General features: G+C 41.4%; 2 protein-coding genes across 9 annotated transcripts in view; both read right to left on the bottom strand.

Annotated features, from left to right (window-relative positions):
• POLR3B (RNA polymerase III subunit B) overlaps nt 1-4,682 on the bottom strand; it is an 81,191-nt gene extending 76,509 nt beyond the window's left edge. The window contains exons 1-4 of one of the 3 annotated variants that reach the window (XM_042792491.1): nt 4,400-4,682; nt 3,080-3,112; nt 622-678; nt 475-539 (exon numbers count right to left, since the gene is read on the bottom strand). In XM_042792491.1, coding sequence (XP_042648425.1) covers nt 475-539; nt 622-678; nt 3,080-3,112; nt 4,400-4,663 — 419 coding nt within the window. In that variant the 5' untranslated portion in view covers nt 4,664-4,682. The remainder of the gene's footprint in view (nt 1-474; nt 540-621; nt 679-3,079; nt 3,113-4,399) is intronic. The other 2 variants (XM_033004434.2, XM_033004435.2) reach the window with 2 other exon arrangements.
• A 2,401-nt stretch (nt 4,683-7,083) lies between these two features.
• TCP11L2 (t-complex 11 like 2) lies at nt 7,084-23,635 on the bottom strand. Of its 6 annotated transcripts, none has more exons than XM_033004429.2 (12): nt 23,308-23,635; nt 22,001-22,124; nt 20,466-20,596; nt 18,311-18,481; nt 17,012-17,147; nt 15,948-16,068; nt 15,010-15,230; nt 13,935-14,071; nt 12,759-12,946; nt 11,256-11,437; nt 10,314-10,486; nt 7,084-9,773 (listed from the first exon to the last, which is right to left on the bottom strand). In XM_033004429.2, exons 4-12 carry the CDS (start codon nt 18,444-18,446, stop codon nt 9,529-9,531), a joined length of 1,539 nt encoding a protein of 512 aa, XP_032860320.1. In that variant the 5' UTR covers nt 18,447-18,481; nt 20,466-20,596; nt 22,001-22,124; nt 23,308-23,635; the 3' UTR covers nt 7,084-9,528. The 6 variants fall into 6 exon arrangements, with proteins under 6 accessions (XP_032860320.1, XP_032860319.1, XP_032860318.1 ...); XM_033004428.2 differs by having other exon boundaries at nt 22,014-22,124; XM_033004427.2 differs by lacking the exon at nt 22,001-22,124.
• Nucleotides 23,636-26,261: the final 2,626 nt, after the last annotated feature.

The following is a 26,261-nucleotide window of genomic DNA, read 5'->3' as shown; positions in this document are numbered from 1 at the left end:
AAATGAGCAGTGAGCCAAATATTTTTCAAGTGATCTGAGGGAAGGAGGATTCTACATATACTGAAAAATTAAGCTACTTTGATGAACGTAGGTTGATTAATAATGAGCAATGATTCTTCCCATAGTAACTTATTGCATTTGAGCTGTGTTCTAGTTAGCTGAAATTTAAACTGCCCATGCAATAATCCCCAAATTACCTTGGCAGACAGACAAAAAGAAACTCCCAGCTGTCATCCAAGATTACTACAGAAAAATGGTGACATAAGGTATTGTTAACAGCTGGCTACTAAGTCTGCTTCATCTGATTGTTCTTTAAATCTTCCCATCTTTCAGTGCTCCAAATAAGAGATAAGTCATGGAAAATACGCTCTTGATTTATATCTACACAGGTGCCCGTAAACATTTTACAGCCAATAACAAACCCATGAGACAGTATGCATGCTACCACTGATGCAGGATTCATTTCATGCTTACTTCAAGTACCACATTGGGTCAGCATCACTTGTAACTTTTTCATTGGCCTTCATGATTTTCTTTATCTGGAGGGGGGTGGAAAAAAAACAGAATCACGTGCCTTTTCCAAGGACTAAGAGCTACTCTCTTCTCACCAAGAAAGCATACCTCTACATTGATGAAATAGTTGAATGAGTCTATGTGCTGCTTCACAAGTCCTTTCACCTGGAAAATACATGCATGCAGCAAAAAAAATTAGCTTCACTAATATTAATCATACAAGGCAGAAATTAAGATATTAGCATTTATAAATGCTTTTGGATCTGTGCTAAATTATTTCAGCTGATAAACTTCTGAGAAGTGCCTGGGCAATCGGTCTGCTTCTACACTGTACATTTCCAGGTTTAGACCAGAACTGTCATTGTTGAGTCAGAAAAGTAATTTGGTAACTGACTTTGAAGTTCATGTAAAAAAAAACCATGAGCCATTACAATTCAAAATATTTTATCAGTTTGCTGTTATTCTGAAACAATTTACTCATTTATAGTATAATTAACCATGTGTGCTGCTTGGGAAGGAAGCTGTCTGCACCCTACCAGGGGCAGCTGGCATAAAGAAGAATGAGAGGGAGGGCCAATGAGACAGGGGAGATGGAACAGAAGTGGGGTATAAAAGAGAGAAGTCAATAAGCAAGGGAACAGTCACAGGAGAGCATGACACCCATAAGAAATCTGCGTTTGATTTGTACGCAGGAAGAGAGAGAACATGTGTAGGGGTAATATCACACAGAATAAACAGTGCCCCATTCCCCCAGGTAATGAGTTGATACAATACGTTTCAAGGATTTAAGTTTAAGGTGTTTAGAGCAATCAAAAGAAGAAGATTTATACTAAGTCAGATGATCTGGGATTAAAGAAGGAAAGAAACATTTTGGCTTGAAGGAATACTAAGAGAAGCACTCATTTTGTTAATAGGTTGGCATTTGCAGAGATAAAAGCTGTAACTATCCCAACTACAGTGTAAAATCCCACCTTGGAAAGAAAGGAGAGCTATCTGATACTGAGACACATAATTACATACGACAGAGGGTTTTAAACTTTGAAACATCCCCTGACAACTAACATGTTACAGGACTTAAAACCTTATATAAGAACAGATGCATTAACACAATTCACATGATAGGCAATAGTTCATTCTGAAATTATTAGAAAGAAATGGGAAGCTTAAAATGACAAATCCAGCTACTCAGTGAAGCCTCCATGGGTTAAAACAAGGGAGGAATGATTCCAGAGCAACATTCTTTAGATAAGAGTTTCCCTAATCTCTGAAAACATTGCATATTATATGATATAGGCAAGAAAATATTATGGATTTACTTGTGTCTAGAAATCAGTCTGGTAATTCTTTCCATTTTTTTTATGAAGCTGTATCAACAGCTTTATTGAAAGAAAACTCCACTGTAGAAACTGTGATGCAAAACAGCAGCTTTGTACAACTCTATCACTGCTGGCTTAAAAAAAAAAAAAACAACATGCAGCAGAAAGGCCAGACCATCAGCAGCAGCCCTGAAGTAAAGGGCTCACTGGCTGGAAGTAATGTGGGATGGATACACTTGGCATAAAGCACACAGTAAATTGCACCTCACAATTAGGAGCCCTCCCCTCTTCACAGTCTCAAGAATTCAGAGACAGAAGTTCATGTAGTTGCTAGGAGAGACAAAGAAACAGGATTCATTAGGGCCCTGAAGCATCTTCACAACCCTGAGCTGAAGTGAAAACATGCACAACCTGTAACTGACTTCTGAACTTTGTTTTCCTGACAGAATCAAATATTCAAGGGTGCAACAAAAAGAGAAGTGCAGGTATTGCAACTGGGAAAGAAAGGAATTAACAAAAAGAGGCTAAAAAGAACCTTGCTGAAGTGGGCAACAGTTCTGAAGACTGATGACGGGTGCAGAGGTGGCTGCAATTCCCTGAAGGTACCTATGCATATCACAGACTTTACCTGCTGTCTTTATGATACAATTTTCATTACTTCCTTTCTCCTTCATCACTTCCAACTGTTTGTTAGTTGTTATTATATCCAATGGAATTTTATATAGAACTGTGCCTTCAACTAGTAACAGATTATATGAGTAGCATTGAAATTAAGACACTAGTAATCTTTGAGTTCAGTCAAACTCTGATTTCATGAGGGAAGATATACATCTATTCAAGCCTTTGCAGAATCCAGATCTGTGGTTATATGCTTCTTATGACAAACACAACTACAAACCTAATACCACAGTCTTATATAAAGACTATGAATAGGGTCTCTGAGTGCCAGTAAAACAGTAAAATAATCTGGTAACATTGCATACATACATTGTTCATTAAAAGTAGCCATACAAAAATGCAAACCTCTGAAAGAATGCCTCCACAAATTAATCTGCAAATCAATTAAGAAACTAATCTATATAACAAGGTTATCCATAATTGCATGGAGCTAAAAAAAAAAAGAAAATTGCAAAATCCACACAGAAGGTGAGGACAGATATTCTGGGAAACAGCAACAGCTATAAGGGGGGAATGTAAAGTTAGAAAAGAGATGAAGTATTCATGCCATGAAATGAGCATGTAACACTAACCTTTAGAAATGCTGGAAGAAGTCTCCATTTTTCCTGAAAACAAAAACCAGTTAGAAATATCTTTCCAAAGAGTGACCAAACATCTAAAATGCTTGAGCTATTATTATTATTAAACAGTAACATTATTTAAAACCAGATCTGTTTAGATAAGAGACTGTCCAAAGCCAACCTAGATGAATGAAAACAAAACAAGGACATGACTTGGATCATGTTAGTAAGCCATATGTGTTATGCAGTATTTACTTAGGATGCAACTGGACATTGTCTTTTCTAAGGGCAACTTGTATGAGAATATGCGTTTCTTAGAAAACTCCTTACTACCATGTCCTCGTTTAAAAGCAACTATTTTTTTTTCTCCTGTTAACACTGTAAATTATATCCCTAGCAAGGGAAGACATGCTACAACTTTTACTTTACAAAATACATGCAGTTGCGGGAGCAGCACTTGCAGACACACGTCTCTGTGAAACCCACCATTATCCTAACTCCTACAAAGATTTGGCAAAACTACCTAAACAACACACTGACAAGCGTTAAGCGTATTAAGGCTCCTACAAACTTTTACCCATTTCTATTCACAGGCAACATCACCTTACAACAGCCCCACCTTCTCCCCCCATAGCAGGGGGAGCCCACCCCAGATTTGGGATGAGATGCAGGTGGAGGGCAAAGGTGAGGAGGACCAGACAGCGCAGAATGAGGCTGCATCACATGGCTCCAGAAGAGCGTATACCATGATAATATATTCACAGAGCATCAGCACCTCATCGTTTTATTTTGACGTTCAGTCTGGAGAAGTACATGGCAACACCGTAGTCGTGGTGTAACCCTGCCCCTCAGTGTCGGATCACGTATTCGTGGCAAAACACAGCACAACGCCCTCGGACTCCATTTCTGACGCGCTCTTTCTGGACAAAAAGCCCAGCCCAGCCGAAGAGACCTGAAACACTGCCTTCACCTCCTCCATCTCCCCCCACCAGGCAACCAGAAAACTCTAAAGGCACTGCCATGGAGGGCAGAGCCCTCCCTGCCCGCGTGTGCAGGGCAGGAGCCGGGCATCGCGAGGGGGAACAGACCTCACCGCCCCCCACCAACGCCCGGCCCCTTCCCCCTCCGCCGGGGCGGGAGGGGGGCGCATGCGCCGTAGGGTCCCCACCACCACCACCTGCGCAGCCAGGTGGGGGGGGCTCTGCGCATGCGCGCCACGGGGTGGTCTCCTTCCACCTCACCTCCCCCCAGCCCAGCCCCCGCTCTGGGAACGGCTGGACGCGGATCGCCCCTTCCCCAATGGCCGCCCGGTCCCCGCCGCCCGCCGCCAACCTCCACCGTGTTCACAGGAGCCGCTGCCTGCTCCGGCGTCAGGGCCCCCAACTCCGCGGCCAGCGCCTCCATCACCAGCCCGGCAGAGGAGCCACCGCGGAAGCTGACGGCGTGGGACCCGCGGTGTCTCAGGAAACGCGCCCGCCCGCTGCAGCGGCGCCGCGCCCGAAGGTTCCGGGCCAACGGGGCCCTCCTGGGGGTGGGCGCCGGCGGACACGGACACCGACACGGACACGGACACGGAGAGGCGGCAGCGGAGGGCATATGCAGTTAGGGTACAAACTGATTTTTTTACAATTTTTAGTATGCTAAGCAACGTGGAGCACAAGCTTTAAGTATTATTATTGTCCTTTTCTGATCTTAGTGTTGAATGCTGTAGCTGGACCACCTACGAACTTTTTTTTTTTTTTTTTTTTTTTTTCATTGAAAATGTCAGTGTTCTAGACACACCAAAATCCCGGTCGGATAGGGGACTACTCATCTTCCCTAGTTTAAGATTAAACAAGAAAAAAGAATGTGCAAGTGATCCTTGAACGTGCCTGTGACATTAAGTTTTTGCCAGTTCACATACAATAATCGCTAAGAATGTTTAAAAAGCAGAGTGTGGAAACAGTACTTACATCCACTCTGGCTCAGCTCCTGTGTGAATAAAGTTCACAGAATTTGGTCTTGACTCTGCATACCTGGACATGAAAGCCTTGGTTAAACATGAGCGTAGCAACATTTCAGATCACTTCCATTCCGTTTCCTACTTAAAGCAGTCAGCCTGGAGAGTTTGTTTAATCCATGACAATCCTACAGCATCCTGCACAGCCTTGCATCTAACTGAACTACATGCTCATTAAGCAACTATTTCAGCCTGATGACCTGTTACCCTGCAACCTGGTCTGTCAGCTGTGGTTAGTATGTCATCAGAAATCATGGTTACTTTCACAGTAGAAAACTGTAAGAAATCAAAAGTGGGAGTTAGACGATTGAGAGTTCCTTCTTAATTTTCTAAACCAAGCACCTATTAGGGCTGGTTAAGGTCTTTGCCTGTATTTTTTATTATCACTTACAGGAAACCTAAGCTCTAGCAAACAGCACAAGCTTTCAGCCATAAGTTTACTCTAAAATGTTTGTTCTCACTGTGTAACTTAAAAAAAAAAAAAAATATTAGAAGCAATTTTCTCTCATTTTACCAAATTGAAAATTCAGCACTGTGCTTTTCAGGTATTCTTTAGTGTTACTTTGCCTTGGGGCTGTTGTAAATTGTTCACAGAGGGATTTAAAAAAATCAGGGATTACAAAAGATCAAAATCTAGACATGACAGAGTGGCAGTCATTTTAGAAATACTAGAAGTTCAAGAAACACCATGTTTCCAGGATATCTGCAGTACATTTGACTCGGACTCATGCAGTACAGCTAGCACTTCAAGACTGGCTGAATTGTTCAGTTCTTCTGAATAATGCTACTAAAAGGGAAGCAATATGGAGCCATCAATCATCTTTAATTAAAAATCATAGAAGGAATAAAGAATATCCATCAGCTACATGTTGTCTAATTCTCCTGCAGCCAACAGTGCCAGATTCCGGGCAAGGTGTTTCACAACTTATCTACACATTGTTGTAAAACAGTTCAGTTGTTTGGAACTGACCACCTTTCTTTGATGCTCCTTGTTCTTGAAGCCGAAGAGACAGCAAACACCTACATAACTCTTCTGTCTCTATTTCCACTCACCGCTCTGGAGATCTGGCATAGCCTTCCCCCAAGATCTCCCAGTCTGGAGACTCGTATCTGTTTAATCATTCCCAAGAGTGGAGCAGTGATCAAGTATACAAATTTCCTTTGTGGTGGGTTGACCCTGGCTGGACACCATGTGCCCACCAAACCAGGTCTATCCTTCCCCCTCCTCAGCTGGACAGGGGAGAGAAAATATAACAAAAGGCTCGTGGGTCGAGATAAAGACAGGGAGAGATCCTTCAGGAACAGGCTGCCCCAGCGTGGGTCCCCCACGGGGTCACAAGTCCCGCCAGAAAACCTGCTCCAGCCTGGGCTCCTCTCTCCACGGGTCCACAGGTCCTGCCAGGAGCCTGCTCCAGTGTGGGCTTCCCACAGGGTCACAGCTTCCTTCAGGCATCCACCTGCTCTGGTGTGGGGTCCTCCACGGGCTGCAGGTGGGTAACTGCTCCTCTGTGGACCTCCGTGGGCTGTGGGGGGACAGCCTGCCTCACCATGGTCTTCACCACGGGCTGCAGGGGAAGCTCTGCTCCAGCGCCTGGAGCACCTCCTCCCCCTCCTTCTTCACTGACCCTGCTGTCTGCAGAGCTGTTTCTCTCACCTATTCTCACTCTGCTCTTGTCTGGCTGCCACTGTGCATTTTTCCCCCCCACCTTCTTAAGTTCTCACAGAAGCGCTACCACCATCGCTGATGGGCTCAGCCTTGGCCAGCAGCGGGACCACCTTGGAGCCGGCTGGCACTGGCACTCGGACACGGGGGAAGGTGTTAGCAGCTTCTCAAAGAATCCACCCCTGTAGCTCCCCCACTACCAAAACCTTGCCACGCAAACCCAACGCAACCTTCTTCCAGGGAGTCAGATTTAAGCAAGTGACTGTTCTGAATGTTATTTCTGCAGCTGGATTAAAGTCCCTACACTCCAACTGCAACAGAGAAGTTGGAGAAAAAGAAAAGAGTCACAACATATTATTAGTGCAGTCATTTATCTTCAGCATTTAACAATCCATTATATTTAAGAAAGTTTGCATAAATGACTTTTCACCACAGGCAGTATCACAAACAAAATTTAATTCATACAAAGCCTTAAATACTTGTATTTCAACAAAGAAAGCTGCTACAGAATGGCATCTTGTTTCACAAGGACAACTTCAGAGTACAGGCAAGTACTTTTCAGCCACAGTAGCATAAACAGCATGCAACACATGACATTAAACAGATGCAGTGTCCATGTTTGAAACATTAAATAAAAATGAAGATACATTAAACAATCATTTGAAACATAGGCCGTGCTATAAAATGCCCTTTGCAAGTCACCTTAATCACCAAAAAACCCCAATGAATCCTAATTTTTTGAGTATTTACCGGTAAAAACTAGTATGACAGTTTCCCCAGCACATTAAAGATCTATAGTTTCCTATTTATTTTTAAAATAGAATGCATATTATGCTAAAAAGTTCAAAATCATGTTATTAGTCATCTTCAAATGTTCATAAAATCCTCTTTTGGCTGAAGCTCAAAATAGTTTAGGTATTGCTAAAGGTGTAGCAAATCACCAAGATTTATTTCCCCATAATTGCTTTTGAAAAGCATTCTTCATGATTTTGAGTTGCATATCAAAATTTCATATTCAACTGAGCAAGCCTGTTTTACCTAGTGGCACGATTACTGTATTCCAACATTTCCTCTCTCAGTTTTTCCAGGCTTCAGGAAACAGTTCCCTTTAAAATATGTATTCATCTTTATTTTGTGCAATGCTTTTACAAGGGATAGAGCAGATGTGCGCTAAAGAAATTTGTTTTCTAAAAAGGCATGTTGAAGAAAGTTTCTTATCATGTACATGTAACCAAAGTACTTGGACACAGAGGAACAACTGACTAGAAATAATTTCCCTTACTAAAAAGAGTACACAGTTCTGTAAAAATGGACTACAAAACCAGAGTACGCTAATAATGCCCAGTTTTTTAGACCTTTATGATAGACATAGTAATGTACATACACAGTTTGTGTGACACATTAAGCTTTTACGGGCAAGTTTTTCTCTCTTCATAAAAAATAGACTGTAGTATAAAATATTAAAAACAAGCTATATAACTTGTACCACATGGATTTTTTTATATATATATGACATTTTAAAAGGACCATTATATGGTAATATATTAAAAATCATTTTCAAGTAAATGACGATTCAATTTCATAAACAAGAACATGTCAGTAAGTATTCCAGCAGTATCTATTCCCAGTAATCAGAAATATGCAAAATAAAGCCTGGGTAAACTTAGTTTACTTCCACATTTCTCAATTTCAAGCCTATTCATTTTCTGTATGCAAGAGTCCTGATGTCTTAAATGGGAACTAAGTATCTGGGCCTATTCTGAAGGAATTTGAAGGAAACTGCAGTATTTCTCACAGACTTGGTGAAAATTAATCTAATCACATTTTCAAGAATGACTAATCATTTGGGTTCTTGCTTCCACAACCAATAATGTGTTGTGAAAAGCTTATGCCCTCATCCAACAGAATATAAAGGGGGGGGTGTTGCTCTGTTGTACTCTGTAAGGTCACTCTCAAGTGCTTTTGGGAATAAAGGTCAGAAAGACCCAGCTTAAAAATACTTACTACCCATTAAGATCAAAGATCAGTACATACACATATTGGAGATTGAAGATCTAATGTACGACCTCCACTAGATAAACAAAATGATTATAAACATTATATACAGAAGTTTACTCTCCCCTCCCGCCCCGCCGACCCTCATGTTTCTTAGGTGTTTATCATTAATCTCAATTACTGTTGAGAAGTTCTGAATGATTCCTACTTTAAGTGGTGAATGCTTCTTCTGTAACTGCTATACTCCACAAACAGTATATAATACTGGCATTCCTTAATGTAATAATAATGTAATCCAAAACCAGGATGAACTTGGTTTTGGTTACAAAAGCAGTTATGTTATACTTTTTTTGCTTCAAAGTCTTTTCAGAAATGTGTTTTATTAGATGTTGCTCTACAAAAATACTATGTAAGCATAGTACATTTTATCTACAATTTTTTGTCATTTCATAATTGCATTGCTATACGTAAATATATTTAAGTTGAAAAATAACATGTTTTAATGATGGCAAGACAGTAAGTACTTTGCCAGCTCTTTCCCACTGCAAATCATAATAAATGCTTGCTTTGAAAACTAATAATTCACTGGCTATTACAAGTGACACGACGCATTAAACAAATTTAGTCTATTAAAATATTTAAGTCCTTGAATTAATATCTTTCCAGTGAATTTCAGAAGCTATCTGCATACACTCTACAAGATCTCTCTCGTTAATAGTCACTGGAGTGGGCTGTTCTTAGTGGAGAAGTCAGATCACTGTCTTGGAAGGTAAAAAAAGGGGGACAGAAATAGGTCATAGCTTTTTAATTGGTAGGTGTTTCTGTTTCTGCTTTTCCCATCGGTGCCTCAGGAAAAAGTAGTTTTCTAAGTATGTTTGCATAGAATGGTCCATACACTTGTTTATTAAAGTTTACAATGCTTGCATACTGAGATCCAACAAACTCCATCTCTGTCTGAATCACAGAAAGGCCTCCTGGCATAGAAGGCATACACTTCTGAAAATTCGGAAGAGCAAGCAAGCTTCTCATGAAGAACTGGATTCGTTTATCTGAAATGGAAAATAAATTATGCTCAGAACAAATGTAAACCGAAGATGAAGCCATACTTGCTTTGTAAGCAACCTGCACATCAGCACAGCAAAAAACCCCAAGTGTAGGTATCAACTCTTTCCCAAGCCCATGTTGCAGTGGGGAACAATACTGAAAGCTTCTTAACGTTGGCTCCTGCAAGGTGGACACAGTGTAAATCTGCTGCAGCAAGTTACACTACCTACTATGAAGTATACTCAAAGAACAAAAAACCACTAGGTTTAAACCCAGAACTGGAAGGGAGACTGAACAGCACTCATTTTTCTAAATTCTTCTCCAAAATACTAGCTTATCTAGGCATGCTTGTTCAGACACTTTTAAAACTATTTCTAGCTGTGACTAGCCATGCTCTGCAGCATACCAAACACACCATCTACAGGTAAACAACATTCCCTTACTCTTTAGTTGCCCCAGTAAAAATACTGCAGTGAGGAAGCGCTTTTAAAAAATTTGACAGCCGATTAGGCTTGCTGGGAGTAAGTATGTATTATTTTACTAACCTATCAAAGAACTGACAGGATTATTCTCCTCAGCAATATGAGCTATTTGACCCATTAAATTACTCTGCATTTCTTCATTAAGAGTGTGAAGACCCCTTTCACTTAGAGATCTGTTCACTTTGCTGCAAATCTGGACTCCAATAGCATGCAGAGCCTCTTTCAAATCAAAAGTCCTGGAAGAAAGAAAGAGAAAAGCGTTAACTTTTGCAGTTTCTGTAGCATAGGTTGTAAGGTGACCTCACTTGTCTCTTTTCCCTTCTATTTTCAACCTGCTCTCTGCAATGAGAGAATTTAGAAGAGTTACCTTTTGATTTTGCAGATTTATGTACATTTACAGATACAGGACAAATCTCCATGTGGAAGATAAAATAAGGACCTAATTGTGATTCAAACTGGTAAAATCATTTAAAGTGTGCAGCAGTGATGTGACACCAGTTCATTTTGCCTTTATACTTGGGTGTTTTCCTGGGCCACGTGCATAGCATCTAATGAGAAAAAGTAGAGTGGAAAGGTATTTTATGAGACACTCTTTCAGATCACATCAGACTTGCTTGTAGTACAAGTGGCAGCAGAAATAAGCAGCCAAATAGCTTAAACCACCTACAAGTTTGAAGCAACTGGCAAGACAGTTTAGTGAATATATTGCCGGAGTCTCTCCAGTATTACAAGTGTATGAATGAACATTAGTACTACACTCCAAATTCTGCAGACTAATAGCAAAATCATGATTTCATTAAAATATAACTTTGAAAACATGTGCCTAGCAAAGTAGACCTATAGTGTAAAGGTAATATAGATCTAGATTATTAAAATTTGGTATCTTCCCATTACTAACAAGCACTGGCTATGACATTTGAATTCTTTCCGAGGGTTTTCAGATCCACCTGGTACTTCCTGTTTAGAAAAAAACACGTATGAGGAATTATAAAAACAAGGCCTTACTTCTTGTTCATGCCATCAAGAAGAGGAACAGAGATCCTTTTCAGTTGGTCAGCAAAATCGGGCACATCTACAATTGCTGCACCCACCATATTGTTTGTTATGAGACAAACACAAGCTATGATTTTTAATTGATTGAGCTTTTCTCTCAACTCATGAAGACGAACTTCATCTGTTATTAGAGTCTAGAATTGAAACAATAATACTCATTTAGAAAAATGGAGGGAAGCAGGCATGGAGCATTAATAATCACAAATATGCAAAGTCAGAAAAGACAGCAGCTGAAATACCCTGAATATGCACTGCACCAAGTGTTATTATGTATGAGTACCAGAAGTAAGTCTGTGGTGATAAAGGAATGTAATGCCTTCAGTGCAGAGGAAACTGACTGAGGACATTGCATCTTATTCTTCATCACTGCTCACAGAAATCTGCGACCAACAATTCAGCCCACGGTGTGGAATGCTCAGGGGATCCAGAGGACGTTGTAGTGATCAAGGTTACAGACAGAATAGTCTTCTGGATTTAGCTGTCCTTCCAAAAATGCCATAATCTGTAACTGATGGACAGTGATGGACAACTGTGCATGGCAACCACCAGCTCAACCACCAGAGCAGGTTGTGCAAGCTGCTACAGGCAAAAAGCCAGTTGATCATACCAAGAATGTAATTCCCACAACAAGATATAGCTGGAGTGACTTATTTTAGGTTAGAAAGAGTTCGTACTAACCAAATTCCTCCACTGAGAAGTACAGAGGCATTAACATTCAACTGTTTGGTAGTAATTTCATAGTATGATAAACTAGATCCACCAGAAGATACCTGTGTGTAGCTCATTCAAAACTGTTCAAAGGTGAAAATAAGGTGGTTTCACTTTCATCCACTGACTGACAGCACTAAGAGCATCCCCATATATTTAGCAAATTCTCTGCCAGGACACCACTAAGCATAGCTAAGGTGCTCACTGCAGATGCTAGTTTTAGCCCTGACTGATGGCCAATTTCAAATTGGCTTTATGGAAAGTTGCAGAGGTCAGTAATCAGGAGTTGGGAGGGAAAAAACTGAATGCTGATTCCTGAAACAATAGTTTATATGCACTGAGAAAGGGTGAATATCTACTTTAGAGAGCTTCAAGTTTTTACCGATTCTGTTCTAAAGCAAGAGTGATCCCACGAATTCCTACTGCTGTTAGGAAAACAGGATACTATAGTCAGTGCTGTCAGTGCAAGGCCCTGCCTTTGACCATGGTCAAGACTGGTCCTAGGGTGGGGCTGGTGAGCTATGACTGCATAGGGGGAAAACAGCCTTTACCTCATTCTTTTCTAGTTGCTGACTTGCCCATATCATACTTCAGAGACTAGACTAGCATACACTCTCCAAATTCACTATTCTGAAGTTTAAGGAGTTCAAGAGAATACTTCACTTATTGTAATCAATAGCAGGATTATTAAACTACACAAATGTGTTCATATAGCTAGAAAATCTTAAGACACTAAAATACACTTACCTCTGGAATTGTTTTGCGATAATCCCATTGTAACAGTTTCAAGTAGCCATTGTTTAGCACCAGTGTAGGACTAATAATTGGTTTAGAACTACTATCAGCACCAGGGGATGATGAAGATTCATCAGCAACAGATGACAATTCATCTTCTATTGATTCCTTTATCCATTCTGTTGTGAGATCCAGGGCACCTAAGCATTGCAAGTCAGCACAGATTTACTGCAAGCTTTCAGCAAAACAAGCACTACCTTGAGGAAAAGAGTTGTACAAACAAGAGTATTGAACGTCTGAAAACTGAACAGAGTGGCTAGCTGAGTCTTCACACACCTAAACTCCCTCACTTTTTTCTACTGATCATCTTCCATTGGTCACCTTAATATTCTAGCTAGCTTGTACAAACCCAACAACAAATTGTTAGATTTTTGGAGTCAACATTTTAGAGTAAAAAAGCCTCAACGTCCAAGTTCCCAAAGCATTTTTTCCCTTTTTCAGGAAGGCCACTTAATAGTTGGGGCATGGGAGTGGAAAGTAGAGGTGAAAGGAGATAAACTGTATTAAAGCTTTTTTCTCAGGCTGCATATATGAACACTGCAGGCTGTATCAGTGGCTCACAGTTCCCATTTTAGAAGCCCCTGCTCCAGATTTTAGAAATGTTACTACTTCTTCTTGGAAAATATATTTTCCTGAACACTGTTTAGCCATATTACACAAAACCTGTAATAGTGGATCAAGTTGACTTTGCATTACCTAAGAAGTTTTCCTCAGAGCCTGCCCTTTGTTTATTAAAAAAATTGATCCTGTCCCCTCCAACTTTCAGGCCCACTAACTGGCTTTACCTATTTGCTTCAGACTAACAACAGACTTGCTGCATACATAAAAGTATGTAGGGTTTCTGCTTCTAGACAGGAAGAGCCTTTGTTTGTTTTCCAGATACCAACCAATTTAGCAAATACAAATTTGTCTGAAAGCACCCCAGATTACAGACAAACATACTTTATAGCAAGTTAAGCAACTGCGCATTGGTAGCTTGCTTGTCAAAGAGTTTTTGCATTAGTCAGATCCAGACAAGAAATTGAAGTTTTCCTCCAAATTAACAGCAATTGACAGACCCTATAGCATGTCTTTAAATAGTCTGCTTTTTTAAAGAAAGGTTTAAATTAAATATAGCATGATACCTACTGGGTGTTTCTTCAAGAATTTCCTGGAATTTTGTTCTTTCGTAGTCCACCAAATTACGCTGAAGGTATGGCCTAAGGTTTTGAATTGTGTAATTAGCCATATCCACTTTCATCAGGTCCAAAACATGGAATATTTGTCTGAAAGTTGGAGTTTAAAATTTGAAAATTACAATAGTCTACTGATTTTAACCATCACACGAGGTACACCTACATTAGCACTTTAATTTCAATTCTGGAAGAAGCAAGCTCCTTCGTTGGTATTTCAGTGTAACAGACATGTTACCTATCTTCCAGGATACTTGAAGGAGTATTGTGTATACGGGTTGGTGCAACTTACAGAGAACAGGACAAATATGTAGCATCACTAAAAGCTACAAGCCTGTAACAGCAAGAGAAAGGTTTTCAAGAACTCTATCAATTGGCACATTTCAGCCTACATGAAGAGATTTTAACCTTTTAGTGGCTCAAATTGAACCAAGGGAAACAATCCTTCTCACTCAGTTGCTTTGGTCCCTGTATATGATCCAACTTGCAATAAAACAGCAGAACAACCACCACCATTTATACTTAATGTTTCAGCATACCTAAGGAGCAGTAAACTGGTTTCTGTCCTTTCATGCAAGTGTTTTACTCAAGTTCAAGTAATAAGATCTTTACTAAAGATATTTTAAATCCAAAGTTTGGCCTCCTAGAGGAAGCATCCAATAAACAGTTCAAGAAGGAACAGTACAAATGTGCTGTTTAAATTTTGTAAGGATGAACAACACTGAAAAAGCAGTCTCCAAAACACAGATTACTGCAAGAGTGCCTATTTGTTGTTCAACAGCTTAGATATTCAGAGCTGGTAATGTTTGATCTAGGCATTCTACCCATTTCATTACAAAGTAAGATACACATATTCTGGTCAGCGTGTCATAGCTCTTCCCCTTTAATGCTTCTGTAAAAAAATAAGTTTTCCCACGCTTTGAGAACAGGTTTTATGTAAACAGACACAATTTAAGACTTTTTAAGATTTTACCCTCCTCTTCCACTTCTTTCAGAAGTTTTTCCCCTAAAAACCATACCCAAATACCAACCTCAGTAATTCTACGATATTGTCAGTTGCTTTTAACTGTTTTATATCGTTGTCTCTTATTGGAGCACATAACTTTCCCATAGTGTTGATGATATAGTTAGCTAGCCCATGAATATCAACAGCATTATGTTCTGCCTGCTGTCTTATAAGATCTGTATCTAGGACTTCACAAATTTGATTTTGAATCCTGTTTGCTCCAGGAGTCAGGAAGGAAAGAAGAATCTAAAGTAGAGGGGGGAAAAAAAAAAAGAAAAACTTATCAATAAACCCCAAATAATTTAGTAAACACACTGAAGTAATATCTTAGTATTAATGTCAAGTGTATTTAGATGACTGACTACAACAAAACATGGTAAGACTGAACGTTATCTAAGGTAGCAAGAAAAAAGAACTGTTAAAAGGATCACATTACAGTTCTGCAGAAATGCTCAAAGCCAGTAAGACAGAAAGCATGTCAACAATGAGACTCTCAAAAACTGGGAGGCTGCCCTGTAAAACAAACATTTACTAACTTAAAATTCTGAAAGACTTAGTATTGTGCCAGTATTGAAGGTCTGTACGCTCCCTTGTGTGATGATCATAAAGTCTATTTGGGCAGGTGCAGTCATGTTTATACTCCTGTTAGTGCCCTAAACTCACGGTATGTTGCTGGAAAGAGGCTAGCAGAGATGTGAAGCTTTCAGAACAGAGCTGACTTGCAACTAACCATCATGCAATGAAAGCTGAGTGGATTGGACTGTGAATTTGTGGCCAAATCCATAGTTAGTATAAATATACTATAAACAGACACCTATTTGCAATTCTGCATAATCATGATTTCATCTTAAAAGAACAAACTGGAAGGTGCTGGCTTTGCTGAGTGAGCAGATCCTTCAGTGAAGTAAGAGACTCTCACACCTGACAAAACCATACTGGGGGCAGGGAAGAGGAAAATGTTACCTCCTTAATTTCCTCAAAGAGCTTGATAGCATGTTCATATTCTGGAGGATCTTCATTCAGTTCGGATTCCAAGTGATCCCAAAATGCCTTGTGTACAATTCTTTTCACTGTGCCTGCAAAGCTGTGTAATAATTCAATTAGATACAGAAAAGACTCCCAACTAGCTTTCACCCTTGGTAAAAGTATTTTAGTTTAGCCTCATCGCTTGTTGGGAAACACAGACCACCTCACCAGCTACTGTGCCCTGCAACAATATCATTCCTGGGCTGTGGATTAATCAGCTCACAGAACGTGGTCTAGACTTGACAAGTCTTTCCTAGGACACTTGTATTTTATAAAGTGGTGCTGGCAATTCAGATGTAAAGAGATATTACCCTTCCTTTTTCCTTACCAAATTTGTATTCACTGTCTTAACCTGGTATGTTACACTCTAAGCTTTCTCGAAACTAGTTATATGACAGAGAATAGTTTATTAGTTAAGGGAATTGTGCACTTAAAAACCTGTTTGTTTTTTATCTAAGTTTTCTTTAGTAAAGGCCAAGGTTGTTTTTAAGGTAGACATGTCTGTAAGCAAGAACACTGTAGCTACCTACATTAGGGAAGTTACTTCTCACTTCCTCTGGATCTCCAGATATTTTTGCATCTCTTCTGGGGCTAATAATAGAGCTGTGTTCATGATGAGCTCTATCTTCTTATCACTATGGCACCAACGAGCTACAACATACAACTGCATAGAAGGCCACCATTTCATCTTTTCCACAGGGCTGGGAACTACACAGAACAGATGGATACTCATCTTCACAATGGGCAATCACATTGCGTTAGCCTTTTATCTTCCACGTGACATTTAACACAGAGCAATGTGCTCCAAGGCCGTATATCAACTCAGCTGGACTGCAACACCTGTTCCAAGCAAGACAGTCTCGACAGTGACTCCTGGAGGTTCAGGATAAAAATCTCTAGCCTTCCAAGACATTTTGATTTGGGTTTTTAATTTGCTGCTCCATCCATTTCTCTTCTCTTCCCAACCCCAGTGCTGTTTTTCGCAAAATTCAGGCTCTTACCTGTTCTGTGGGAAGTCTTCGTGTTTTATGCAAAAGTTTGCATTTACAGCGATTTCATGAGCTAGAGTCAAGTCTGTCAAATTTTTTGCAGCTGCCATCAGTTCATCAAATGTAATAATCTTGGGAGGGCTTGCTGCTGGAACAAACAAGATCAACTCAAGACAAATATCTATAGTTGAGATGTGTAATTGAAAATATTAAAATTTAGAAATTTTACTGCTTGCTAATTGGACTCCAGTAGTCTAAAGGAAATAACCTAGGATTACCAAGTCTTTATATCTTCTTAAAACATAAACTCAGGAAACTCCCAGCTTATCAGGGGTGTGTGTGTGTGGGGTAATACCATGCAACCCTCACAACATTTTCAAGAGCAATTTCATATTTATGCATTTTAACTAGGATATCTCTTTTCCTTTAAAACAGGATCTTGCATTCCACAGATCTCCTATTGACTGTTCTGTAAAATCCACCAGACCAAAAGCATTGGCAATAACAGATACCAGATGTCCCTTACAATTCTGAGCACATAATGGCTATATTGTGGTTTTATTGCCTATAGAGAAGATTCTGAAGTTACTGATTTAAGAACCCCCCCACTTATGTATCATAAGTTACACTCCCTTTTCACAAACAATTAACAACGTAACAGAAACTCTACACTGGAAAGCAAAGAGTTTCTAAACCTCCAGATTCTGTCATTTAGTTTGTATTTGGAATTAAGGCTTTTAAAACTGGTAATAAAGACAAACAAAGAGCCAGGTGCCAACTGCAGCTCCACTAACAAGCTTGTTTTAATGTAAGACTTCACTTACATAGATGCTAAAAAGTATGTGTGGTCTGAGGATGCTTACAGACACGAACATGAAGCACACCTGAAAACCAAGGCTTTATTTATCATTACTCAAAATACCTTCCTTGTGCAAATGTGTGTTTTCTGTTTCATCCTAATATTTATGAAAGAAAAAAATGTGAATTTGAGATTGATTTAATGTAATATTATAAATCTGTAAGTTACAGATTTAATTTAAGTGTATGGAGCAAACAGAAGAAACCCACCCTTTGCACAAAGCCATATCTGGTTGAGTGGAAAACTGCTACAAACATCAAGATTAGCTCAAGATTAGGATGTCCATGGTGGCACACTTTTCTTACGCTTTCTGAAGGGAAGGAGTGCCTTTCTCTTAATACTCTTAAACAGAGATTCAGAATCCCAGATTCTACCCACGACAGCAAAGAGAAGCAAGATAAGTTAGCCTTATCCATCTATACACAATGCAGGTAAGGCTGAAATTGGCTTACACGCTGGGGAACTGGGCTTGCTTGAAGAATCGCTGTTAAAGCTCTGTCTTGAATATTCAGAGTCGCTAGAAGAAGCTGTGCTTTCAGAGAGGCGTGAAGAATCTGAATCACTGTTCTGGTCATCATTGAGAGGCATTCTGATTCACTCTAGCTGTTACAGTAAACAAAGACCTAGAAAGACAAATACACTTCCCATAAAACCAGCGCTTTTGTTTGTTTGTTTGTTTCTCAAAAGTCAGATACTGATCATTATATTGTGAATGAAGAAGTAGATGCCTTTCTTAAAAAGATGTTACAGAAAGGCTCAGGTTTGACATGTAGAATCATACAGTTATCAACAAACTACACCTGTTCTGCAAGAAAGTTTTGTACCTTCTGCTGTTTCATACCTTATGGTTATGTTACAGTCTGTAAATGGGTTACATTTAAAATATAGAACACTACCCACAGTAACCCCTGAAGTTGCTTGTTGTCAGAATTTTCAAAGTTCTCAACATCCATAAAGGTATCTCTTGATGTTACCATCCCCCACCTGACTTCACCAATGAGTGCGGTTTAGCAATTCGCTTCCTTCCACGTACAGACTGCACGGAGTGCAACAACTCTGAAGCAAAGACAGAAGTTGCTGGGGGAGAATAGGCAAGTAATTCAGAATACTAAACTTCTGAGAGGGTGTGGCTCAAAGTCTGGCCTGCTGCTTTAGGTGGGTCTTTTGCTCAGAGTCAGATCAACAGTGACATAGACCCAAAAAATACTCCTCCTAGCAGGGAGGGTGGATGGATTTTCTGGTTTAAGTCAAACAGTAACTCTAAGCCTCTAACATTACATTCAGCATACATGACAAGCAACACTGAGAAGTGTTATGCTTCTGTCTACAGTCATAGTGCTTCTGTCTACAAAACTGCCTCCCAGGCAGATAATCTGCAACTGCAAAGAATTTGGACAGCTGCGTAGTACGATATAGATGATTAACAGTTGTATGACAGGAAGTGAAAAATATGTTCATAATCATTCAAAGATGAGAAACTGGCAGTCAGCCATAATTACTACCAAAGGAATTTGGCCCAGATACCAAAATTAGCTGTCTATCTTTGATTAGGGCCATGAAGCCTTCTGTAGTAGACTTTATGAAAAAACCCAGCCAACGATGCTTTCCGTCAACAAATTTAAGTAATATGACTTCATTTATGATAAAATTGCATCAACTCCAGCAGGCAAGGAATACTGCAATTTGCAACTGGTGAACTTGGAAAAAGCCACTTTCAGCAGCAAAAGGATGATCTTTGTGTGTACTTATGTGACTTAATGTATCAAGGGAATAAGAATGATAATTTCTTTATGCTGGCACCTAGTTACATCTTAGAACGTTTGAATTTTTGGGTACCAGCTCATCCTGAATAGGCCTTTACAACCTGATGAGGTATTACACTGATGAGTATGCCCCTGTTAATTGAAATGATTAACATTTGGAAAATGTATGTTTACCCTTCTTCCTTCCTCTCCCAAAAGGTAAGATGCATGTGAGTGCCTTATGTAATATTTTATGCTGTTTTTTGTGAAGAGAATTAGTCACTTCAGCAAGAACACAGACAGTTTATTACCTTACTAGAAAAGCCAGTATGAGAGTCTTTTGATCAGGACATAGAGGTCATTGGTTCAAGACTTATGTTAGTGGTGATCCTTAACATTGTAACTCTTTTTTTAGAACAATAATTTTATGACTTCTAACAAGCAACTGAAAACAAGCAGATATTTAAAACAGTATTGACTAAACAAGACTGAGAGTTGCAAGAGAACCTAGAAAACCAAAAGGCTGATGTATTTTTGACTCAGAAATTGTACTTAAGTTAAACTGTACTTAAATCAAAAATTAGTCACTAGTTAATGTTACTCAAGAGACTAAAACCTTTCTTCAATTAATATCTGTGTTACAGATCTCAGCACTAGCACTGACTAGAAACCAGCTGTGATGAGTAACCTACTTGTAGAATGCACTCCAGGTTCTTGTTGTGGAACCACTCACTTAAATACAGTAACCCTACAGAGCCTACAAAGCTTGTATTACTCTCTCACTATTGTTTCTGGATCAGCATCAGAACACCGTATTTCCAGGCTTTAATCATGTATAAAACCCCTTTACTTATATATAACTAACCTCCAAAAGGTTAATGTTGCACGTGGTCCATTGAAAGGACTGACTAACGTTGTTAGCAGTGTACTGGCCCAAAAGGTCTCGTAAATCACTTGCCTAGTATGAGCACTTCAGGATGGGTCTACTGCTTCAGTCTAGGTGTTAAGAACATGGAAGAAGTTAAATGATCATTAAAAAAAAACAAATTCTCATACAATTTACACATCATTTCAAGAACTTCCTCTTAATTGTCAATATAATTCTAATATTTGAATCTATAAATACTCAAATATTCAGATTTCCAAGGTGCTCCTGACACAAGTATTAAACCAGCCACAAAGGCAAGTCAGCACTGCCATTTTCTACCCCAACCTTGATTCCTACAAAGACCAAATTGTTAAGGTAGAAATTAAAATGCTATATGCATTAAATCTTCACATACTAATCACGGCAATGGATCTTTCAGCAATAAATACTTGCATTTCAAAGAGGCCCATGACATATTTTGATGTACCAAGACCATACCTGTTCCTACAACACATGCACACATACAGAGTTGTCAGAGTGCTTCAGAAGGGTTAATTTAAATTAGTTTCAGCAATGCAACAGGAGATGACACATTGAAAAGACACTGCAATCTTTGCCACAGTAAATATATTTCCTAGTAGGATGCCTCAAATGGACTTGTAAGGAAGAATAGGTGTATTCTGCAGATTTGTAATGTTACTGTTAAATTCTAAGTTTAAAAGATAAATAAGACAGCAAGCACAAAATAAGCATACATTAATACACAAGCAGAATCCGCATATGCCATCTACAGTTTTTAAATATGCTTCCCAACAGCTAAAAATCTTAGCAAAAAGTACATTCATCAAGCATATCAGACGGCAGTACAAACCAAAAAAGGCATTGCTAATAATAGACAACTGAGTTACTTAGTCCTTTCTTTATAGCATACACTGCAAGAGCTACTTTTCCTTATGCTTTTGAAGACAACATGGCGCTTCTCAAATTATTAAGGGCCAAGTTGACATTTAATTTTAAGTTCAAATTAATATAATTCCTCAAGTAAATACATTTCACAAAGCCCTTTAGCCTTCCAAGATCTTTGTAATTCACCAACCTGAATAGACAATACCATCTTATTTCTCAAGTTGTTCATTAGGTATTACATATTAGGCTACTGTTTTAATACACAGCTTAATATCCTACCTAGTCTATTAAAGGGTCAGCCTGTGGTTACAACCTGCTTTACTCCTCCTGCATTAAAAACAACTGATGTTTACTTCTATATTAGGTAGGATACCTTCACAGTGGGCTTCATTACACTGTCTACTTTACACTGCAGTTTTTTAAAGGATAAACTCTAAATGAGAGACCAAGCTAAAAATATCTTCTAAATGTACAAACCCAAAATCCCAGTTAATTTAACAAGGAAGAATTAAATTATTGTGGTCCCTGCTGCTATTTAAACAGTTTGGGTAAAGACTTAGTTTTTAGTAAAGATGCAATGAATACAACACTGCAGATGCCTAAAGGCATCTTGCTCTTATAGTCACCTCATAACCAGACCTGATCATTCACTTAGAACAGATCCAGGTTGCAAGATCAGATTAGTTTTAGAGAACACAAACACGCTTTTTATTTCTGAAGGCTTCCTTTAGAAGTTATTTTATGAAGCACCTGTGGAAAAAAAAAAGACAGTTTGGAAGGTATTTTTTTTTCCTTGAGATACCATCATTAAGAAAAGTTTTTCCACAACCCTGCTTTGTTCAAATAAGTCCCTCCATCCACGCACACTTTTTAAGTGCTCTGTCCAGTTTTACCACTATAAATGTCTTAACTCTGTTTATTCTACTGGGCTTACACCCTTACTATCTCCAAGCTGGCACCGACTGAATCTCATTCGGGCTCGAGTTTCCCCTTTCAGTGACTCCACCTTTGCCAGCACTCACGGCACAGGAGCAGAAAAGAGCCTTTGTTAAGAGTTACAGAATTTCCTCGTGCCTAATTTTTGACAGCTTCCAGCCGTCACTTCTCTGCTTTAGCCTTCCAGTTCCGCAGCTCTTCCCTTTAGACACAGGGTCCTCCTGCCGAAAGCTCACAAATAATCGAAGAGCGAGGCGAGTACGTGTCCCCCAAGGTCTGTGCGGGGGGGCTGCCACGGGAGTTACCCTCACCGCGGCAACACGTCCCCCCCCCGCTGCCCAGACCCCGGTCGTGACGAGGGGTCACGGCCCCCCGGGGGGGGGGCGGCGGTGGCCCTCCCCTCCCCCGCCGGCTCCCCTCAGGGGGGAGCGGCCCCGCCGCCGGCGGCTCCTCCTCTTCCTCCATCTGTTTCGCTGCCTGTCTCCTCCCCCGGCCCCATGTTTGTAACAGTTACCAGAGGCAAGACTTTGGCATCCGCCGACCAAAACAAACAGCGTTTCCAAGGACAGGCCCGGGGGGAGGAAGGAAGGAGGAGAAGGGAAGGGGGCACCCTCTCTCTGCCAGCCCGGCTGCCCGCCTCCAAGCGCCCCGGGCAGCGAGCCAGAGTGCCCTTGCTCGGCGCTGCTGGAGCGGGGCTGCGAGGGGGGGGAAGGTGGAACCCCCGCGGCTGCGCCCGTCGGGACGGCTCGTCCCGGCGGACAGCGGGCGCTAAGGGACGGCGGGACCCCGGGAGACACGGGGCAAGCGGTGCGCTCAGAGACCCCGAGCAGGGGCTGCGAACCCCTCCTGCTGCAGCGCCGGCCCGCCCCCCCCCCCGCTCCCCACGCCGGGCCAGCTCTGACCCGGGCTCACCCCGCAGCTCACGGCCCGTCTGTGCCCGCACACCCCGGCGTGTGCCACGGCCGCGGCGGTGCCCCCGCTCGCCCCGGTCACTCACCGCGGCCCGGCGGCAGCAGCTCGCCCTCCTGCGCGGTGCTCGCCGGGGCTTTAAAGAGCCCCTCCGGATTTATACACCCAGCCAGGACTATTAGTGTCTTCCTTGGGCGAGTCCATCTCTGACAGTGACGGGGGGGGGGGAGCCGCGTAATTTTTTCCTTCAGCGACGAGTTAGCCCGAGGGACTTCGGTCAACCTGCGCCTATCCCTGCAGAAATAGGCCGTGTCTCCTCATTCTTCCCGGACCCAAGCACTAAGCGGGGAGAAATATGACGTGAGAAGGGAAGACGCTCCCGAGGGATTCCCCAGCGCCGAATGGGCCCTGCCCAGGGGGGAAGGCCCGGGTGGTGTTTACGGAAGAGCCGCGTCGATCCGGGCTGACCCCGCCCCTTCCCCGGCGCGGGGCGGGGTCTCCGCGTAAGCCCCGCCCCGGAGCCCCCTCAGGGGATGGAGAGTCACGCCAGCCCCGCAGAGGCGGCGGAGGGGAAGCGGCCGTTTCGTCAGGGGAAGTGGTAGCACCTCAGGGCGTATTTCCCCATCTCTGTTCACGGCCCTGCCGAGGAACCTTTAAATACGTCCCCACGAGCTTTCCTGCCCTGGTTTCCTTAGCCTCTCGATTGCGGGGTGAGGCGCCCCCTCCACCCCCCCCGCCATCTTGCCCTCCCCCCCCCCCCCGCCATCTTAGCCCCGAGAGCCGCTCAGGGCTGTGCTGAGTTTAGTCACCGGCCTCGCTGATGGCTGTGGTGTCAGGAGGCCTGCTGAGCGCCCACTGAGGAATGCAGCACGAAGCAGCACAGCACTATTATTATAAATGCTTTACTTATTGCTGCATTGACCTCATCCAGCGAGCAGCTTCATGCACCCACTGGGCCAGCAGTACCTGTCATGGTCATCATCTCTTCCTGTCACAGGAGCCACATGCCACCATTGCCTCGCCTCACCTACCAGGACACACAGAGGGCAAGACACTGGCAGTCATCTCTGAGGCAGGAGCTAAGTAAATCAAGCCTTGCTCATCACGAACACACAGTGCTCCCTTTCCTGCACATAATTATGTAATCTTTAGCATGCATGACAAACTATATGAAATAGATGCTCTGTTCTCATAGACCAAAGCCAACTGTAGGTCCTATTAATACAGCCTGTGCTATAAAAGCAGGAGCTCAAAGCTGGGAACGGAGTTTGGCTATGCAAGTGTCAAGTGCCCCGCTTGAGCAAGAGCACTTGCTCCCAGCGATGCAGAGCACCTGTCGGCCCTGCCACTCTGAGCCCAGCCTTTAGAGATGTTAAATGGGATTAAATCCAACAGCCTAATCCGACAGCTTCCATAAAGAAGACAATGTTTTAAATAACTGTGTTTGTGCTACTTTGCCCCAGTTTGTGCATGTCACACAGCAATGACAACCTGAGAGAAGCTCCAAAGAGCTTTGGAAGAGACTGTCTGTGATGGCATACAAATGGACTGCCTTGTTCAGGGCTGTTTTCACTTCCAAGAACATTACTTCTTATTTTTTACATCCATGTTGGCTAAAATGCCATCTGAAAGATGGGGGAAACCTGAGTTCTGGTCTTTGCTGTGATGGCTGCTGCCACCTTTTATTAATTAACCAGCTATATCATCTAAACTACACAAAGAATACTTGCAGCAAACACCAGGGCCAGTGACTCAGGGTCTATTTTATGTGCTGTCTGTGTGGACTGGCCATTGTGGAAACCTGTGGTGCTCAGTGGCCTAGCTTCTGCAGGGAGGGAAAGGGATGCCCCAGCCTCACCAAGTAAACTAGCTTCTAAATATTTATATGAAAGATCAACTTTAAGGGAAAGAGTATCTCAGGGGTACCACCCATCACCCTACATCATGGAGTAAGAGGTGGAATTCCAGAAACAGCTTTTTTTTTTTTTTTTCAACTGCAGCAGTGCCCTTATCCCACAGCCAGCTGGTTTGGAGCCCATTCTTAAGTACCTAGCTTGCTCTATCTATCTATCTATCTATCTATCTATCTATCTATCTATCTATCTATCTATCTATCTATCTATCTATCTATCTATCTATCTATCTATCTATCTATCTATCTATCTATCTATCTATCCATCCATCCATCCATCCATCCATCCATCCATCCATCCATCCATCCATCCATCCATCCATCCATCTGAGATGTGCATCTGTATATATAGCTGAGGCACTACAGATACGCTTCAAGATGCCAGTCCAAAGGCCAAGAATAAGTTAGACACTGCAGTACTCAGCACTTAACTTCATTTTTGGTTTCAATTCATGATCCAGAGGCACTGGACATATAGGCCATTAGATGGATCTTGAGATAGATTGCCTACTGTAGAGATTTGCTTCACAGAGAAACGTCACTCATTTCTCATTGTATGTGTCTTCCACAATGTCAGCCAGGAAAATAAATGTACAGCCTTTAAATTTGTTCTGCTCAATTAAGAAGATCAATGTCCGTGTGTCTTATATAGGACATGCAGTTCTGTGCTGGTTTTGGTTGGGATAGAGTTAATTTTCTTAATTGTAGCTAGTGTGGGGTTCTGTTTTGGACTTGTGCTGAAAACAGTGTTGATAACACAGGGATGTTTTTGTTATTGCTGAGCAGGGCTTAGCCTCAAGGCCTTTTCTGCTTCTCACTCCAACCCACCAGCAAGTAGACTGGGGATGCACAGAAAGTTGGGAGGGAACACAGGCAGGACAGCTGACCCCAACTGACCTAAGGGATATTCCATACCATACAACATCATGCTGAACAATAAAACTAGGGAGGATGTTAGTGGGGGGGCACAGCTCAGGGACTGGCTGGGCATCAGCCAGTTAACAAGGAGCAATTGTTTTAATTTGCATCACCTGTCTTGGGTTTTATTTATCTCTGTTATCTTCCTTTTCATTACAATTTATTATTTTATTTCAATTATTAAAATGTTTTTATCTCAATCCACAAGTTTT

The sequence above is a fragment of the Tyto alba genome, unplaced genomic scaffold (genome assembly GCF_018691265.1).
Source record: "Tyto alba isolate M040663 unplaced genomic scaffold, T.alba_DEE_v4.0 Super-Scaffold_2, whole genome shotgun sequence".
In the NCBI taxonomy this organism is placed as follows: domain Eukaryota; kingdom Metazoa; phylum Chordata; class Aves; order Strigiformes; family Tytonidae; genus Tyto; species Tyto alba.
Note: the sequence above shows the minus strand (reverse complement) of the source record. Positions and strands in the feature narration are given on the sequence as shown.

Excerpts from the sequence above, each read along its gene's own strand:
- TCP11L2 (XM_033004429.2), bottom strand. The coding sequence starts at position 18,446 with ATGCCTCTCAATGATGACCAGAACAGTGATTCAGATTCTTCACGCCTC. Across the intron at positions 11,438-12,758 it reads ATCGCAAAACAATTCCAGAG|ACTCTAATAACAGATGAAGT; the intron begins GTAAGTGTATTT and ends TTTCAATTCTAG. Across the intron at positions 9,774-10,313 it reads TCCTGTCAGTTCTTTGATAG|ATAAACGAATCCAGTTCTTC; the intron begins GTTAGTAAAATA and ends TTTCCATTTCAG.